Source organism: Salvia hispanica, chromosome 5, assembly GCF_023119035.1.
Source record: "Salvia hispanica cultivar TCC Black 2014 chromosome 5, UniMelb_Shisp_WGS_1.0, whole genome shotgun sequence".
Lineage (NCBI taxonomy): Eukaryota > Viridiplantae > Streptophyta > Magnoliopsida > Lamiales > Lamiaceae > Salvia > Salvia hispanica.
Window position 1 is genome coordinate 30,631,261 of NC_062969.1, and position 19,611 is coordinate 30,650,871.

At 38.6% G+C, this 19,611-nt stretch overlaps 2 protein-coding genes across 2 annotated transcripts; both read left to right on the top strand.

Annotated features, from left to right (window-relative positions):
- Window positions 1-8,843: 8,843 nt before the first annotated feature.
- Window positions 8,844-12,431, top strand: LOC125186055 (UDP-glycosyltransferase 91C1). The gene is made up of 2 exons (XM_048082373.1): window positions 8,844-9,446; window positions 11,570-12,431. The coding sequence occupies exons 1-2, from the start codon at window positions 8,867-8,869 to the stop codon at window positions 12,370-12,372; spliced, it is 1,383 nt and encodes a 460-aa protein (XP_047938330.1). The 5' UTR covers window positions 8,844-8,866; the 3' UTR covers window positions 12,373-12,431.
- A 3,365-nt stretch (window positions 12,432-15,796) lies between these two features.
- LOC125187207 lies at window positions 15,797-17,687 on the top strand. The gene is made up of 3 exons (XM_048083753.1): window positions 15,797-15,978; window positions 16,057-16,103; window positions 17,432-17,687. Exons 1-3 carry the CDS (start codon window positions 15,828-15,830, stop codon window positions 17,564-17,566), a joined length of 333 nt encoding a protein of 110 aa, XP_047939710.1. The 5' UTR covers window positions 15,797-15,827; the 3' UTR covers window positions 17,567-17,687.
- Window positions 17,688-19,611: the final 1,924 nt, after the last annotated feature.

Below are 19,611 nucleotides of genomic sequence, written 5' to 3' on the forward strand. Positions count from 1 at the left end.
AAGACATGCCGGAAAACGGAAACCACCCCCTCCGCAACCCCTAGTCAGTATAGATGATGCAAGTATGAAGGAAAAACCCAACCCTTAGGTCGGACACGAAAGCCCTCTTAAAAGGTGAGTTAAAGGCCTAAGGTGGAACCACTTTCCACTAAATACCTAAAAAAAAAAGAAGAGAGGCTACCACATGATGTCTAGGGAAAGGTGACCGTGTGTAGCAAACCCTGAAGGTAGTAGGAAACCCCCCACCAATAAAAAAAATAAAAATAAAAAAATAAAAATATAAACTACCCTTAGAACCCCACTTTCTAGCCTGATTTATACCACAGAAATAAACCATGCCACTGGAACTGTGTGCGTGCAAGAGGCAAGGAGGCAACTGACCAGGAGGACATACAAAAAGGAACCAGCTGAAGAAGAGAAAAACAAAGAAAGGAGCAGAAAATCGATCTGAAGTTTCCAGATCCAAAAAAAAATAGAAGAAGGAATAAGGGTGGCGAAGCCACAGAAAGAAAAATTGAAGAAAATGGTCGCAGATACTTGACCACAAAAGAGAAAGGAGAAGAAGGAATAAGGGTGGCGAAGCCACAAGAAGCTACTGACCAGTTGGAAGCCAATGTAGCCAAAGAAGAAGCCCTAGCCAGAAGCCCGAATGCACACAGTTCTCCCTCATAAAATAAGTAGTTAGCTTTTGAACCCCTTAGGGACAACTACCCCAAACGCTACAAGCCACTAGCCCCATTACAAGCCTTAAAGACCTTCGGGAGCTGCATGTGAGATCTGAGTCCGAAACATCTGTGGTTTAGCATTGAGAGAAAACTAGTCCTAACATCCCCTGTGAGGAATGAGTGACTGAGTGAACCCAGTGTTTGGCCTAGGATTGGATGATCTTGACAAGCAGATATACTGACTGGGGAAGAAAAGGGGGGCGGCGGAAGTTCAAGGCTGCCTAAGGCCGGATTGCACCTGATCTCGAGGGGAAGGGTGGTTGAAAATATAGCTTGTTCTATGTGTTTAAGTTAACTATATGTGTATGTGTTTGTGTCGTTAGTGTTTTCTTTTCTTTTGCGTCAGAGTCTTGAGTCTAGCTAGGTAGAGTCGGTCAGGGGGAGTAACCAGGCTCGAATTCGACTTATTTCTTTTTTGTTTGTCTTCACGCTTGAGGACAAGCATGTGGTAAGTGTGAGCAGTTTGATAAGTCGTATTCTAAGCCTTGGTTACTGGTCAGTATGTCGTGAAATACATGTATTATCTGCAAAACAGTTGCTAAAGTGTGCAGGATTGAAGGATCCAAGTCAGTAGGTGACGATTCGGGTGACGCAAGTGAAAAGGGCACTAGAAGGGTGCGATACTGACCAGAATGCATGCCAGAGAAAAGGCTCGAGATAGAGAAGGAGGATAGCTGGGATGATCATTGACAAGGGCAAAAAGGTCAAAGTGCGGGAGAAGTCTACCCTAAAAGCAAGGGCAAGCCTCCCTATAAAAGAAGCCACTTGGAAAGAGAGAAAGAGGGCAGTTCAGTTCAGAGTTTGACAATCACTTAGTAGAATTCTCTCTAGAAGATCCATCCTTCAGCATTATCCTACCTCTCGTTCCTCGCCACAGCCATGGTCACTTAACGTCCAAGAGTCTGTCGGAGAAGTCATCAGTTTGCCTTTCCAGCCAGTTGTCGCAGTAGTATAGTAGTATCATCGCCCGGAGTGGCACAAACAATCTTAATCGCTTTCTTAGTTAAAGTTTACTTGTTTTCATCGCTAGTTATTCTGCAAACACTCATCGTTGTTGCCTTTTTGAAGTACTTTGTTAAATTCCAGCTTTTACGTTATGAAGTTTCTATTTCGCATGTCACTTTGGTTTGAGTTTGCTTCATTCTGCCTAGGGAAGTTAGATTTAGTCATTGCTTTCAATTTCTAAGTTTTATTTCTTGTCGAGAGCTGTTGATATGAAGTTGTAGCTGAGTTAGTCAAGTTTTCGTGCAGGAGTTTCTTTTCTGAGCCGTGATTACCACCTTGCATGTCAGTCAGTAGAAGTAAAAGTTGCAGTTTACCGTTTAAATTAAGTTTAAGCATTTTAATCGATGGATCTTGAGTTTGAATTCATGAATCTGAAGTTTAGTTATGGTGTCTGTGTTCATATGATTTTTGTTAATACTTGGTGAAGAAGAAAACGTCAAAATCAACTTTAGTTTGAACCACTTTTACTTTTAAGTTACTTTTACTTTTGTTCCCTACTTTTCAAAGGTACTATCCAGACTTGTCAGAAAGCCCCCAGCCATCAGATACACTTTGTTTTCTAACTTTCCTCTTTTAGTAACTGTCTACTTTCCATATGTCTCTGATACACCTTGTCCCCTATTTTCACGAACACTCCCACATGTCTATTATTTTCCCGCCTACTAGTCAGTAGAGCACCACCTTTATTTCCCGTCTAGGTAAAATCTCAACCCAAGCGTGGTAGCTAACCAAAACACCCAGGGAAGTTACCACAGTTATCAAAACGTGTCCATCCTCGTGGGATTCGACCCTTACCTCCATTATACTAGCCAGTAGAAATGGGTTGAGGAAATTTTTTTGAAGTCAGGTCTCGGTCGTCGTATCAACGACTCAGCTGGGTCGGGAATCTCTTCCTGATCAGTTGGATACACTCCAATTCCACATGCGAAACCATCGAGGACAGAGAACCTAGACAGCACTTCAAGATCCCTATGCTGGAAGACATGCCCGCACGGCAGTGTGCTCTCCTCGTGGCCGTGAGCCAACCGATCCCACACTTGCTGGAGTTATTGCGTAGAGAAACGGCTTCGTCACCAGAAATGAGGGATATCATGAAGGAGATCAGAGACGGCCGAGCTCCGCCTCATGTAACGTTGGTGGATGGGTTGGTGTATAATAAACGCAGGATTTTTGTGGGATCTCGTTCGTCGGCAAGGACGCCAATTCTCACGGAGTATCACAGTTGGCCATCGGCGGGGCATCCGAGGTTTGAGCGCACACTAAGACGAATAACTGCGGAGTTTTATTGGCCGAATTTAAAGAAAGAGGTGCGGCGTTTCGTTGAGTCATGCATCGTTTGTCAGACAACTAAATATTCAACACAGAAACATGCAGGGTTGTTACATCTGTTGCCGATCGTGTCGCAAGTTTGGGAGGATGTGTCGATGGATTTTATCACGGCACTGCCGCCTTCCCGAGGTTATACTGCAATCATGGTAGTGGTGGACAGACTTTCGAAATATGCCCACTTTGCACCTTTGCCCATTCGCTTTGATGCTTTGAGAGTGGCTCATTTATTTGTAAATACGGTGGTGCGCCACCATGGGTTCCCATAGTCTTTGGTGTCGGACCGGGATTCGGTTTTCTTGAATCAAATTTGGGAAGATATTATGAGGTTGAGTGGAACGAAACTGATCGACATCATATCATCCAAGTGGGTGAATTTTCTTCCCTGGGCGGAGCTAGCGTTGAATTGCTTTCATCGCTCCGGATTGGGGATGTTGCCCTTTAAGGCGCTTTATGGTCGAGAGCCTCTGAGTTTGGTGTTCTCTCCCCCGTCCGCCGCGACTCCCCCATCCGCCGCAGAGATGATCACACAACGAGGAGAATTGTTGGTAGAGCTTCGTGCTAATTAAGCTAGGGCACAACAGAGGATGCGTGACTCAGCAAACAAGCACCGTCGTGATGTGGAGTTTGAAGTGGGTGACAAAGTGTTGCTCAAATTGCAGCCGTACAGACAGCATTTTGTCACGAAGCCGCTGTCTGCTAAACTGGCCTGACAATATTACGGCCTCTTTGAGGTGCTCGAGCGCATTGGTCCAGTGGCGTACAGGTTGAAACTGCCTAGGGTAGTAGAATCCATAATGTTTTTCATGTTGGTCTGCTCCAGCCGTTTGTTGCTGTCAATGACGCAGATGCTGCGATGGAGCTGCCTTCGGAATTTTTTGGTGATCGGCCAGTGGTTTATCCAGTTCGGGTGTTGGAGAGGCGGATGTTATGGCAAGAGGGTCGACCACGCGAGCATGTGTTGGTGTGTTGGTCGGATGGGTCGGATTCGCCGACGTGGGAACCTTTGGATGTGATCAATCGCAGATTTCCAAATGTGCTCCTTGAGGAGAAGGACGTCGCTATCGAAGGGGGGGTTGATACGGTTCCGCAATCGCAAAGTGCAAGGACAGCAGAACCAAAGGAAGCCGAGATAACGGAGCAATCCATTGCGAAGTCGAAGCCGAAGAGGAACGTTAAACCGCCGAACAAGCTCGGCGATTTCGTTCCCAAGTAGATCGATAGTTTAGCAAGTCTTTTTCTTTGTTTTTATTATTTTTATTATTTTCTTTTTGAACTAGGTATTTTTATTATTTTAATTAAAGTATGAGTCGAGTGTAATTATAAGCTCTGTTTCGGGTTTTCTTTGTTGATTCTTTCCCGAGATGAATAGGATTAGGTCAAATCAACCCTAAGGTCCTTAGTCTATAAATAGGGCTTTTGTTCATAAACTCATTATGAATGAAAATATTATTTGCCCAACCTATCGTTGATTATTTATCAAACTCTAGTTCTCACGCTGCTCGACGGAAAGACTCCGCGCACAGCCTGAAACTCTTCTTCCGCCGACCCTACGAAGGGCGCCGGAATTGCATTGGTCAATGAGTACTATCGCTGACCACCGTTAAGGGAAAAGACCTTAACAAATATATATATACTCAACCTGCAAAACTCAAGGTGGAGAGGGTTTTCTGATAGGAGAGCGCACAATATAAGCAGCCGTAGACCGTTGGACCTAGAAAATAAAGAGACGGATTTCCGATTCAAATTAGAGCAGGAAATTGAGAATACCTAACACAGGGTCACGTACGTCTTCATCAATGCCCATTATCCCCTCCGATCCCATCGTTTTGGCTCCTTACGAAACAAAGAGAGGTTTTGGCACGAAAAAATAAATGAACTTTTGCTTATTTTTAGGGCCCAAACTGAAATTCGAATGGAACTCTACTTGTTGGATAAAAGGGTCAGCTGTAAAAAATAAAGTGTCTGAACCGTGAACAAATGAAGCTAAAATATTAAATCGAGAAGAAAACAACTTGAGATAAACGAAGGAGTAGGAAGAACTACTCTTAACTTAGCCCAAGTAGCTAATTCATGTATTCGAATTTATTAAGAGTTTCTTATGCTCAAGGGATCGTGTTAGTTTTACGCTCTATCGTAATTGATCATTTGTAGGAGAATGACACACCTAGAATAAGTTGATCATGTTTCCTAAGTTCCACACGATAATCTATTACCTCTACTTACACATAATAGGCTTTTGAAGCTAGCTTCTAGTGTAGTTCAACACAAACTGTCTTCTGATCAATTTAGTCGTAGGGTTTCTTGAACATAATAGAAAACACTAGATAGCAAATCCAATTCAAGCAATGAAAAAAATAACACAAATGGAATCAAACATATAAACACAATAGAATATAACTAGATAGGAAAAGAAAATTTGCACAAAATTATCCAATTAACGGAAAACATGTTTTTCAGCAAACTCTAATACAAACTAAGAGCAATCTGGAGAACTAGCTACTCATAATGATTACAAAGATGCAATAAACAATTGTAAGTACCATAGTGCCTAATGGAATCTTCAGTCTGTTTCCTCGATACTGATTCATCGGTTTGCTGAAATCAAATCATGCGAATTCAGTGGCCTGCTAATTATGTTCTAGACCCTAACGATTTTCTATTTTGTTCTCAATGCTAAAATGAGGAGAATCAAATTTGGAAGGTAACAATTATATGCTTATTTTTTTAAAATATTATTTATTGAGGGGAATCACAAAAAGAAAGAATTTGAGATAAAAATTGGAACTATAAGAATGCGAAAAACATAAGACGTAGAATGAATAAGGAGAAATAGAACCTTAATTAACATTAAATATGCAATTTTCTATGGAGGAAGAGGAATAAGGACAAATAGAACCTTAACATAAAATAGCGTGATTTTTGTAGTGGAAGCGTAACATTCCACTTTTTCGAACCCTAATTTTGAGACGTGAAATTTTTTGCATTAAATGCTTTTAATGCTATGATATATGTGGATTAAATTATGAGTGATTATTGAATGACTTTTGTGACCTAATTGCGAATTGGAGTTGAATAGTCAAACTTGTTGAATATATGACGTGGCTATTGAATAGTCAATATTGTGGAAAATATGACGTGGCCGTGGAATGGTCAAAGTCGTTGAAATATGTGAAGTGGAGGTGAAATTTGAATGGTGGATTTTGTGATGCGAATATGTGAATATTTTGATACGGGGTGAAATAATATTTTGGCGAATTATTGTTCTAAGGGTTGAGTGAGATTTAATAGGATCACTATTTATTTACATGGAATTTTCGACCCCTCCCAATTATTGGAAAGGAATTCTATTTTTCTTGGATTTAATTATTGCTTGGGATAATTATCCAAATTAAATCCAAAGTCCGAATATTCCTTATTTATTCCATGCAAATTTCGACCCTATGCTACTCTAGGGTGATTTTCGAAAATCCCCCTATTCTATGGGAGAAGGGATTTTATTATTATATTATTTGATCCCTTATTTATTTTCTTCCATAAATAAATTCAAATATCCTAGTATATCTTGCCATATCTAAGGAGATAGTGCCATATCTTATTTTAAATAATATTTGAAATTGATTCCTTGTAGAGAATCAATAAAAAAATGCCACTTTCCTATTTAATTGGGGAGATTATTATTTTTATTCTGCTGCGTGATATTTTATCCTACTCCGTAAAATATCCAAATTTAATCATATGCTAATTAAATAGCATGAAATTCGAATTCCCCTATTTCCTCACCAGATTTAACGCCAACTACTCCTCCCATATCTCTTCCAAATCTTTTATTTATTTAATTATGGGATTATATTCTTGAACTCTATAAATAAGTGAAGAACCCTAACCCTAGCACACCAACCCCCCCTCCCCCCTCATCACGTCGATCTCTCTCTCTCCCCACTCTCTCAAAATTTTCTTCTACTTTTCTCCATTTTTCTTCATCTTTTGAGAAGAATTGAAGTTGAAACTCAAGAATCTTTGAAGAATCAAGACTATTACTCATTTCTACCGTTCGTTTTAGCAAGAAAAGGTACTTTTATATAAATATTTCTTCATCTAACTGATTAATCGGTGTTCTTGAGTCCACATGCATTTAGATTGAGTGAAGGGGAAATTAATTGATGAATTGGATGCATGTGTGTGTGTGTGTGAAACCGTGTGTGTGTGGGCATGTCTCGGTGTGCGTGCACATGTGTTGTGTATGTGCGTGTGACGTGTGTTGTGAAACACTCATGCGTGACATATTTTGATTATAGATCGGGAGTTGTGGTGCGAATAAAAGTGACATGATAATCATACTTTGATTTTGAATGGTGATATTAAAATGAATTAATGGGAAAAAAAAGGGAAATGTTGGGAACATGCATGATTTTGATCAATGATTGAGACTTACTTGTGATACACATAAATTAAAGGTAGTAACTCGCGCTCTCGGTGTGATAGCAAGAAGAAGAACGTACTTGAAATCTAAGGAGTCGAGGTGGGCTTTATTCTTAAACTCTCTTATGTTGCAAATTTATGAAACTGGAGAAATAAGGGTGGATTAAACTGTTATGTCATGCCTGTGATTGTTTTGGATATTGTGTGTGTCTGATGCCTAGTTTGTTAGTGCGCTCCATTAGGCTATAGGGCTATATAAACGAATTCGGGTTTGAGTAGGGCCGCAAACCCTATCAGGCTAGTGTACACGGGAGATCGGGAGCCGTCCTTTCTAGTCGGCCGGTCTCGTGGGCGAAGTGTGGCCACACTTTCGTCGCACCATGAAATTGTTGATTGATGAGAAAATGGGAGGTATTGTTTGACTGGCCAGTCCATGAAATTATTTTGTGATACTCGATGATATTCTTTTAAATAAATGCAAAAACTCGAGTTCGCTATGGTAAGGGTGGCATAACTCTTAAAACGTTTTGGCATGAATTCACTGAGTATGTTTAAAATACTCAGCCCTGCATGTGTTTTCCCTATGTGCAGGTTGAGCGGCGACGGCGGTTGGCGGTGTTGAGAAAATTGAATTGAATAAAATGGATATGTCGAAACTTCGAGTGTAGTTGTGTCTTCATACATGGCTTCACTTTCTCTTGGTTGCTTCCACTGGATTATGGAACTTATTATCTTTTGGTTGATTTGAACTTATTCCTTTGGTTTAGGATTTTGAAACATAATGCGTTTTGCTGGATTTACAATAAACCTTTGACTTTTGAGCATAGTTTATGGTATCTATTCTTCATTGATATTTCTTGATTGAGCCGTTGACTTATTTCTTTGATAGTTTATGAAATACCTTGGTCAAATCTCTTTAAATGAAACCCTAGTCTACGTTCTTGTTGCATTTAAGTTCGCCTAGGTAGCAGTCGTCGTATTTATTATATCCTAGAAATCCGGGCTGTTACAGGAAGAGTCAGCCGTCACATATGACTTGTATAAATAAAATAATCAAAAAGCTTGAGAAAACCTTTGGGGTGGGAGGTGAATACATAGCACACGCACATAAATGTAACATATTAGAGTCTGTAGTTTAATCTGCTTTTGGATATGACCAATTGATGCTACTACAATGGTCATCAATTGAATTTCAAATTTTGCAGCTAAAAACAATTGCAACTTGGTACAAGGGCCCTCAAGTCCAAGACAAACAAAAGAAAACGCATTAACATCATTATCAAGATGATAACATATTCCACTACAGGCTACAGCCCAAAGGTTAAATACAAAAAACATGTTAAATAAGATTGAAAATCCCAAACTCTGGCATTCCTCAATTTTCTGCAATGGAAGAACAAGGAAAGATTCTCCACATAGTGATGTTTCCATGGCTAGCCATAGGGCATCTAAGACCATTCTTCGAGCTATCAAAATACTTAGCTCGAAGAGGCCACAAAATCTCATTCATTTCAAGCCCAAGAAACCTTCAAAAAACAGTCAAAGTGCCTCACCATCTCATCAACCTCATCCCCTTCCCTCTCCCTCCGGTCGACCACCTTCCGCCCGAGGCTGAGTCCTCCATGGATGTGCCTCATGTCAAGCAGCAGCTTCTCAAGGTAGCCCTCGATCTGCTCGAGCCCAAGCTGCGTTCTTTCCTCGAGAATGCAAGGCCTAAACCCGACTGGATCGTCTACGACTATGCTTCCCACTGGCTGCCTCAGCTCGCGGAGGAGCTCGCCATCAAGAGGGCCTACTTTAGCCTCTTCACGGCTGCCTTCATGGCGTTTCTCGGGCCTCCATCCGTCGCTTTGAGCGAGGAACACAGCCGGTCCACCGCCGAGGACTATACCGTCGTGCCCGAGTGGATCCCTTCCTCCTCCAACATGGCTTTCCACCTCCATGAAATGACTAGGAACATGGAAAAAGGTGAAGTGCACTTTATCTTTAAGTTGACCTCATAATTCTTCATATCTTTTGTTCAAGACAAAATAGTCATGCTATAATATACTTTCCTTCTTCCTAAAAGAAATAGATAAACTTATATATGACACTGGCTTTTAATAAAGTAAGAGAAATGGAGGGGAGAAATGTAGAGGAATGAGTGTTAGTGGATTGTGAAGTCTATATTATAAAGAGTAAACTACAAAAATAGTACTCGGCTTGCACCTTTTTTAGCCTTAACATATACACCCTTCCCCTACCCCCTCTCATCAAGTTTATTTAGGCAGCCTTTCATAACAAATACTCCTTCCGTTTCGCCATAGTTGAGGTGAAACTTTTCGGCACGGAGTTTTAGAAATGAATATTGGGTGTGTTAAATAAATAGATAAAAAAGTAAGAGAGAGGAAAAGGTAGAGAGAATAAAGTATAAAGTGAATAAAGTAGAGAGAATAAAGTAAAAGAGAGTAAAGTAAGAAAGAGAAAAAAGTTTCCATATACGAAAATGACTCAACTATGAAGCAACTTCCCAAAATGGTAAAATGACTCAACTATAGTGAAACGGAGGGAGTTCCTAATGAAGATGTTTATTGAGTGATGAGAGCTCAAAAGCTTTTCAATTTCAATTTCATAAAGAGAGAAGATTTCATTTTTATTTATATTGCTAAAAGTGATGAGGGCTCAAAAGCTGATTTTATTACCGAAAGAAATTCCTTCCCTTCTATCTTTACCTTTGATTTTAGTACTATTATGTTTTACTGTGTCTTTGTTGTCATCTCCTTAATTAATTCGTCTAATTCTAACCAACATTGATCCCTTCGTCGCGCCAGAGCCCCCTTTCTCCTACTGCCACATTGCTGCCACCACCAAACGCAAGCGTCACCTTCTTCTATAATTCACTCCCCAATACATACACTCTCCTCCGTTCTCTCATAATTGAGTCATTTTTACATTTCGAAAAATTCTCTTGTAGTTGAGTCATTTTCATATATAGTACTCCCTTCGTCCCTCTATAGTAGAGAGTAAAGTACTTTTTGCCAAAAAATGAAATGACTCACCTAAAAAGGAATACTACTCATCTACAAAGGGATGGAGGAAGTAATTTTTTCTAACTTTTATTTTACTCTCTCTCTAACATTATTCTCTCTACTTTCTGTTTCTCTTATTTATTTATTTAACACACTAAAACATTCATTTTTTAAGCTCTGTTGCGAAAAGTTCCGCTTCAACTATGAGGAACTTGTAAAGTATATAAATATGTGAAACTTAAAAGAACAAGAATACTCCCTCTGTCGCAAGGAAGATGTCCCCTTCCTTGGATGACACGAGAATTTATGTAAGTTTATTTTTTGTGTTGTGGAGAGAGTAAAGTAAGAGAGACGGAATAAAATAGAGAAAGGTATTTCTATTTTAGTAATGGTCATCTTAATTGAGGTAAACCAAAAAGGAAAATGGATGATCTAGGACGGAGGGAGTAATTAATAAAAAAAAAAAGAGTAGGCCAAAAGTACCTCCGTGTGTGGCTGACACAGAGATTTCAAATCAAGGTAAATTGACATGTACATTCTAGGCATGAAGGGTAGGAGGTAAATATCGTGACCGACCGGAGACAAAAGTGTAATTTCGTAAATTATTAGAAATGGGTCATTCACTCCTTAAAAGACCTCATAAGGGGGAGGGTTATCCACACTTATATAGGTGAGCTACTAGGATCTTTACCAAGTCGATGTGGGACAAGATATAGAGAGTTTTAACAAGCCCCCTCACGTGTGGACCGGAATGACACATCGGACTTCCCTCACGTGGGTAGGCAAGAGAAGAGATAAAGAAATAAATTCATCATCGACTTGAGCCCGCTCTGATACCATATTAGAAATAGGTCACTCACCCCTTAAAAGGCCTCATAAGGGGGAGGGTTATTCACACTTATATAGGTGAGCTAGGATCGTTACCAAGTTGATGTGAGATATAGAGAGTTTTAACATAAATATTAGGTACTAAAAAGGTGCAACAAGCATGACTCGGACACAAAAATATTAATATGCACATTTTCTAAGTCTCCGTTGTGGGATGGTTTAAACCCCGACATAATATATTTTTCTTGGGAACAGATGCCGATGGGAACGAGTACGACTCGGGCACAAATGACACAACCCGGTTCGCCTTAGCCATAGATGGTAGCGACATAGTCATCTTCAGATCATGCGTGGAGTTCGAGCCTGAGTGGTTCGAAATCGTCCACCGCCTCTACAAGAAGCCGGTTTTTCCAGTGGGAGTCCTACCATCCGGAGACGAAGACAATGATGGAGACGAGGAGTGGATGAGGATCAAAGAGTTCCTTGACCTGCAAAAGGAAGGCTCATTGGTGTATGTTGCACTTGGGACTGAAGCTGTACTAACACAGAGGGAAACTCAAGACTTAGCCCTTGGATTGGAGCAATGTAGATTCCCTTTCTTTTGGGTGTTGAACAGAAGCTATGAGAAGCTTCCAGAAGGATTCTGTGACAGAGTTAGAGACAGGGGAGTTGTGTACTCAAAATGGGCACCACAGGTGAAGATTCTTGGGCATGCAGCAGTTGGGGGATTCTTGACGCACTGTGGATGGAACTCGGCCACAGAGGCTCTCGGTTTCGGAAAGGTGCTGATCCTGTTCCCTGTCATGAATGATCAGGGGCTGAATGCTAGGCTCCTGCAGGAGAAAAAGGTGGGCATAGAGATACCAAGAAACAAGGCTGATGGATTGTTCACAAGTGAGTCGGTGGCGGAGACGGTGAGGCTGGCATTAGTGGGGGAAGAGGGAAGATCAGTTAGAGAGAATGCAATGAAGATGAAAGAGTTGTTTGGAAGTGAGAGAGGAAGCAACTCTTATGTTGACACTTTAGTTCATCACATGGTACAGACAAATGGGATTTGAGAGAAATGTTGTTATCACTGATTAGGAAATATTTCAATTCCAAGATCAATTTGACATAAGCCCATTGGTCTCCCAATGTTCCGATACTTGGATATCTAGCTGCATACTAAAGAAAATTTGATTGAGCACAATAAATCATATCAACAAGAATTTAAGAAGAAGAGTTTCACAAACTTAAACAACCCTAAAGAAGTAAGATGCACACAGCTAATGATGCATATAATCAGTGCCATATTTTCCAGGAAACTTACAAGAAATCTTGAATTTTTTCCATCAACAAACTTAACCAGAAAAAATAATGGTTTCAATATGTTTTTAAGCTGTGCTCGTGGATATAAACTTGAGATTTAATTGTTAAGAGGAAAATGGTGAAAGAGGGAGCAGTAGGGCTAAAGGAGGTGATCTTTGTAAGGCAAACAACTTTCTTCAAGTGTTGTTGCGGATTAAAAGAAGAGGTGATACTGAGATTCCTCTCACAATGATGCATGTCAATTGTCAAAGCATTACTTATTTGAAGTGACATATATTTTGATGGATTGATTAATTTTTGGATATGCCGCGGTTGAGTTTGCGATGACAGATGGCGGAGATGATGCAGAAGACGCAAAATAATTAAGACCATAGAGGAGGAGTTGAAAAACAGTGTACATTTGATTTTTATGGGAAAATTTATCCATTCCTAGAATTTTTTACTACAAAATCAATTCTCAATCAAATAGTAATGAGCACACTCAAAATAGACCTTAGACCCCGTTTCTTTGACAAGAAAGTAATGTTGACCTAGAAAATAATTACTGGAAAAATGAATCCTTAGAATATTATTTATGATGTCTTTACTTTCCTCTGTATGGAAAAATGTCAAGATTTTGAATTTTATATTTACACGAGTCAAAATTAGAAAACGAAAAAAAAAGACTCCAGAGACAAAACTGTATAATTTTATAAACTTGTTCATGAATTGAAAAAATAGAAATAAAATTCATGAAAAACTTTGGTTGAAGAAGGAATAACATAAATTTGTTGATTTGAATCAAGCATCTTTTACTCGAAATTGAAAGATCGAAAGGAAGAAGAGAACTCGGTAGTGAGATATGAGAAGAGAATCAGTAGAGATGAGATATAAAGAAGAGAATTAAGCAAAAAAATGGAGGAAAAAAATCGCCAGATGAAATTTGTTGAAGAGAAATCGAAAGAATTAAATGAGTAGAAGATAGCGAGAACATATTTTTAGTGTATTTTGTCCGTATTTTTTAAAAAATCCTTAAGTCAAGGAAAAAGAAGGGAAAAAGAATAACAGATTTAGGATGAGGAATCAGAATCCCAGAATTTCCACTAACTTTCTCCAATTTTAGAAATCAGATTACTTTTCTTATTTTCTTATATTAAAACAAACAAAATTTCTAGAATTTCAGGAATCAGATTATACTTTTCCTGTTAGAATCTAATAAACAAACGGGGCCTTAATGATTTTTACTACAAAATCAGTATTAAATCTAACACATTACCTTAAGGTTGCTTTTACTACTTGACCAGCTTTTACCAAATAGAAGACACTATTAACTTTGAAAAAACATATTAGTGCACATTCCATGTATTTTATTTGTAGATAAATGACATTAGATAATGTTTTCAGACCAATATTTTATATATCTACGATAAAAAAAACCTATTAAGGACCTTTTTTAATGCATTAAAATATGCTAATTTGTGTTTCTAAATATATCACCAACGCTTCAAAATGCATCCTTATTGTTGTTATTTTAAAAAAATTTCCAACGCAAGTAATTGCGTCTCGATTTTTGTGTCCTTAAAAAATACTCCCTCGTTCCATGTTAATTGAGTCCTTTTTCTATTTCATGAAGTTCTAAGATAATTGAGTCATTTCTGTTTTGGCAAAAAGTAACCCCCACTCTTACATTATTCTCTCTTTATCTCTTACTTTTTTTTCTCTTACTTTATTCACTATCTATTTTTATTTTTTTTTAAATAAAATTAACTACTATATGAAAGAGAAAATTACAAACAAACTCCTAAGAAAGGAGGAAATTACAACTGTTGTCAAGAGGACTCGAACTCGGCACCTCATACATTGATGTCTAAGCTCTTTGCAGCTAGGACAAAGGCTCTGAACTTATTCACTATGCACTTAACACATTATTCTTAATTGTTAGTGCCGAAAAGAAGCTCCTCTATTAAGAATTTAATGAGACAGTAGTAAAGATGTCAATTGGGCTAACTCGTTCCGGTTCGGACTAACCCACACAAATTTTCGAGTTATTTGGATGCGGGCTATTCGGGTTATGAATTTTTGGGTCATAACTTTTCAACTCTAACCCGTCGGGTTTCGTGCTAACCCATTGGGCTATTTAGGCCTAAAAACTTTTGAAAATACTCTCTTGTGTCAAAATTTTCCTCTATAAAATGATTTTAAATTTTAGAAATTTTTTTATTCTTAGTTTTAGAATCATATAAAATCTTTAAATTTTCATAGTTTTCTTCAATAATATTTGGAGAAATGCTTTTCATCTCGATCAACTACGACATAAACTAAGATAAATCAAAAATAAATAAATCAATTTGAATTAAAGCTTGTGTTCATGTCATTATTTTGGTATTAAAAATCATATCTTACATGAATCATTATTAAAAAGATAAATATATTGAGATTTTGATGGTTAGTTATTCATTTTGTCTTGATTGACTTTAGTGGTGGTAAGACAATTGTGGCAGATGATGAGACGATGGAATAATGAGTCGATGTGGAACTTAAAAGTTGATAGTGTGGGATCGAGTGGAAAAGTGTAGAATGAAGATTGACGAAGACTAAAAATTGTGCAACATGAAATTCAAAAAATGCACAAAAACCTCTAAAATGTAATATTTTTTAATTAAAAGTTGCAACCCGACGGGCCAACCCGCAACCTGTTCGGGCCAACTCGTTTAACCCACCAACCCATTCGGGTCAGCCCGTTTTGTATTCGGATTACAAAATTGCAGCCCTAACCCACTAATTTTACTTGATTATTCGGGCAGATCCACAGGTTTTGAATTGAATTGACATCCCTAGACAAAACTCATAATTTCGTTTTAGAGTATATTAAGCGTTTAGACACAACAAATTAATCCTAAAATATCAATAATTTCGTTTTAGAGTATATTAAGCGTTTAGACACAACAAATTAATCCTAAAATATCAATGGAAGGAAATAATACTCATGTAAGGGCAACGGAATGATTTTCTATAAAGCATATATGTATAGCTTTTTCTCTACCCCAGCCCAATCTACAAAATTATCTTGAAATGAAACACCACCAATCACATGCAATGGAAACAAGAAAATTGCATATGGGTCCGTATTGGAATTTACCCATTTCCATCTACAAAAATCATAAACTAGTGGCTGTGAGTTACTCCATATACGAATAAATTATATAATTTCCACCAAAATTTGTAAATGACAATGGCTGCAAGATTGAGTCAAGTGATTTCTTGCAACTTAAAATCAAGACAAGAAGCTAAGTCTCCATGTAAGAGAGGGAGAAGAGAAGTTCTTCTGCTTTCACCAACTCTTCTGGTTGCTGACTCCAAAACCGACCTTCTTGATAGTATGCCCGTTTTCATCTATCTTCAATAATTTGGTTTGTTCAAACTCTGTGTTTATTATTTTTATTTGTTCCCCACAGAATATCTGAAGAAATCCCAAGAAAACAAAGTCAAGAATGACAAAGAGGTAAAGTTTGAATGATTTTCACCAATTTCGAGTATCAAATTCCTTAGCAATATTTGGTCCGTCCGTGATATTTGTCAATTTTAACCATTTTGGTCCATCCGCGAAATGCTTTCCATGTTACCATTTTTTTCCATTTTTGACAAATGGAACCCACTTTCCACAAATCACTTAAGTATAGTATTACTATCTTTATCTCATAATAAGAGTCACATTTTACTATTTCAGTCCGTCCCACAAGAAGAGTCACATTTCACTTTAAGTAATTAGACCACATATTCCACCAACTTATTTCACTCACATTTTATTATAAAACTAATATAAATAAATGAGATCCATAGTCCACTAACTTATTCATCTCATTTTTTTTACCTTTCTTAAAACTCGTGCCAATAGAAATGCGATTCTTATTGTGGGACAGGGGTAGTATAAAACTAATATATAAATGTGTAACCTACGTTCCACTAATATTTTCCACTTACTTTTCTTCATATTTCTTAAACTCATGCCGAGTCAAATATGGACAACATTTGGCGGACAAAGGAAGAAATATTTTTCTACCTGAATAAGAATACACTATCATGAGATTGTGTAAACTAAGAGTGTCTACAATAGTTTGGCCAAGCCCAAGGCAAAGCCACAAATTCTTATTCATAGTCACAAATCATATTATTTTATCAATTGTTGGCACAAATCACATTATTTTGTCACAAATCACATTATTTTATCAAAAAAAACCGGAAAAAAGAAATTAAAAAATAAAAATTATTGGCTGGTGCCGCCGCGGCTCGCCGGGCCGTGCAATAGGCTGCTGCGGGCAGCGCCACGGCCCTACTCCCAGCGCCGTGTCCCCGCCGAGTAGTCGGTGCATGCCCTTCCACCCCCCTCCCTCACCCTGGCCCACTGTTCAGCGGCGCCGCTGCCCCCTATTGTGGATGCCTAACTAACCATCTAATTATGAGCTAATTGAACTTCGTCCAATGTGCATGACTAAAGCGGCGTCGTTTTACCTTTACGGATGAGGCGACGCAACTTTATTTAACTACTACTACCTCCGTCCATCAAAATTTGTCCCACTTTGACCCGACACAGGTTTTAAGAAATATAATGGAAAGTTAGTTGAAAATGTTAGTGGATTGTGGGTCCTATTTTTATATATTAGTTTTATAATAAAATATGAGTATGAAGGTGTTAGTGGAATATGTGGTCCACTACTAAAAATGGTAAAAATGAAATGGGACAAATTTTGGGGGACGGACTGCAAATTTTGGTGGACGGAGGTAGTAATAAAGATACTCATATTGATGCTTTTGGTTTAAACATAACCACAGAGATTGGATAGCTATTACAAACGAAACTACAAAGATTATTTTGGGTTATTAGAGGGTGATCTGAAGCAGAGGCAGAAGGAAGATCTCTCAGAAACCGAGAAGGGCATTCTTGAGTGGCTTGAGAATAACAATTGATATGGGTCCGGTGATTCAAATTGCAATTTTTTTTTAGTGTTTTGTGTAATTTAATGAAAAATATGCTACATTTGTATTGAATGTTTGTGATTTAAAGAGCAATTATTAATTTTTAAGACAACCTATTGATGCCATGAATGAAAGAGAGAAAAGAAGTTAATTGTTGATGAAAATAAATAGGGGATTTAAATATCCATTTGAACGGCTAATTAAGACTTATTAATTTGCGATTCTCATATCAGATACTCTAGCTAGGGGTGTTCAATTTGCAAAATTGTATCCCTAATTAAATATGTTTAATTTGTAAAATTGTATCCTTTATTAAATACGTTATGTGTTTGGTTCATGAGATCAATCTCACAATACAATCGTAGATGGATAATCATGGGATAATTAATCATAGCTAACCCCTTATGACTAAAATCTTACAACTCAATCCTAAATAGTATATCTTGGTATTATTTTATTTAAAAAACTGAACACCACCAAAGTAGATTATTTCAATCCATACAATATTTTTTCTAATATTTTGACTTACCACACAAGTCCAACCGAAATATATACTTTCCAGACACAAAGAATCTGATTAAATAACCGTGGCAAAGTTAATTGATACGTATTACTCCCTCATTCGTGGCTAAAATGATACTCCCTCCATTTTATGTTAACAGAGTTATTTCTGTTTTTGGCAAAAAGTAACTATCCATTTTACTTTATTCTCTCTTCATCTCTTTTACACTATTTTCTCTTACTTTTTTCACCATCCATTTAACACATTATTCTTAAACTTCGTGCCGAAAAATGCATCTATTAACAAGGAACGGAGAGAGTACATTTTTTAGTTGGCACACGATTTTATGAGTTGTTGGTTAACGTGTTTAATTAATTGGATAGAGAAAATGTTGGTGTAAGTATTAAATGAAAAAAGAAAGAGAATTGAATATTTTAATTGGACTGAAAAAGGTATTGAGTGTATTCTTTGGAGCGAGAAAATTACCAAAAATAGAAATATGACATCTCATTTAGGACAAACTAAAAAGAAAAATGTGTCATTTTAGCAGGGACGGAGAAATAGTTACAGAAGAGAGCATGGTACGAGCGTGACTTTGAGGAGAGATTGATGACGGGGAAGAGATATGTTTCTCCGGAATGAAGAAATAGTAAAAAAAAAATTGATAAACATTTAATTTAATTAATTTTTCATAATAGAGTAATAGACTTCACACATATTTATAATAGAGTGATGCTAAGGGTGTCTCCAACGGCGCCCTTCCCGTTCGCCCGTCGGGGACAGGCGACCTGACGGGCGCCATAGTGGGCGGGAAGGGCGCCCACGCCTGTCCCGAGTGCTCTGCGATGGCCTCGCCCCTCCCGTCGACGGGCGAGTGGGACGGGCGCCACTGTGGCGAAGGTCGCCCGTCCCACTCGGACGTCCGACATTTTAAATTTTTTTTTTTTTTTTATTTTTAAACTCTATAAATAGGGCTCCTCCAACGTCATTTCATTCACACTACTTGTGTTGACAAGTTTCTCTCTCTAACCTCTTTTTTCAATTATCTATGCTTTGGCGAGTAGTCGTGCGGGTGGTAGTGGCGGAGGCGCTAGTGATAGTGATGGCTTTAGCGATGATGAATTGGATCTCGCTGTGCAAGCGGCGATTGATCGACGGATCCGGCAGAGGCAGCAGCGGCGGCGGCGGCGGCGGCCGTGCCTCGGCCGATCCATCGCCGACGGCATGTACCCCGGGACCACATTGCTGCACATCAGCGGTTGTATGAGGACTACTTTGCTCCAGCAGCCGCGTTTTGGGGATGCCTTATTCCGCCGACGTTTTAGGATGCATCGTCCTCTGTTTATGCATATCGTTGGTGCATTAGAGAGAAGGTACGAGTTTTTCAGAATCGGGAGGATGCGGCCGGCAAACCCGGACACACGCCAATACAGAAGTGTACGGCCACAATCAGGCAACTGGCGTACGGAGGCCCGGCCGACATGTTCGACGAGTACCTCCACATTGGGGAGTCTTCAGCCGTCGAGTGTCTGTT

What these genes read in the sequence shown, in the direction of transcription:
- LOC125187207 (XM_048083753.1), top strand. Translation starts at nt 15,828, where the DNA reads ATGACAATGGCTGCAAGATTGAGTCAAGTGATTTCTTGCAACTTAAAA. An exon ending in CAAAACCGACCTTCTTGATA is followed by an intron (nt 15,979 to 16,056) that starts GTATGCCCGTTT and finishes TGTTCCCCACAG; the next exon opens with AATATCTGAAGAAATCCCAA. An exon ending in AAGTCAAGAATGACAAAGAG is followed by an intron (nt 16,104 to 17,431) that starts GTAAAGTTTGAA and finishes ACATAACCACAG; the next exon opens with AGATTGGATAGCTATTACAA.
- LOC125186055 (XM_048082373.1), top strand. Translation starts at nt 8,867, where the DNA reads ATGGAAGAACAAGGAAAGATTCTCCACATAGTGATGTTTCCATGGCTA. An exon ending in GACTAGGAACATGGAAAAAG is followed by an intron (nt 9,447 to 11,569) that starts GTGAAGTGCACT and finishes TCTTGGGAACAG; the next exon opens with ATGCCGATGGGAACGAGTAC.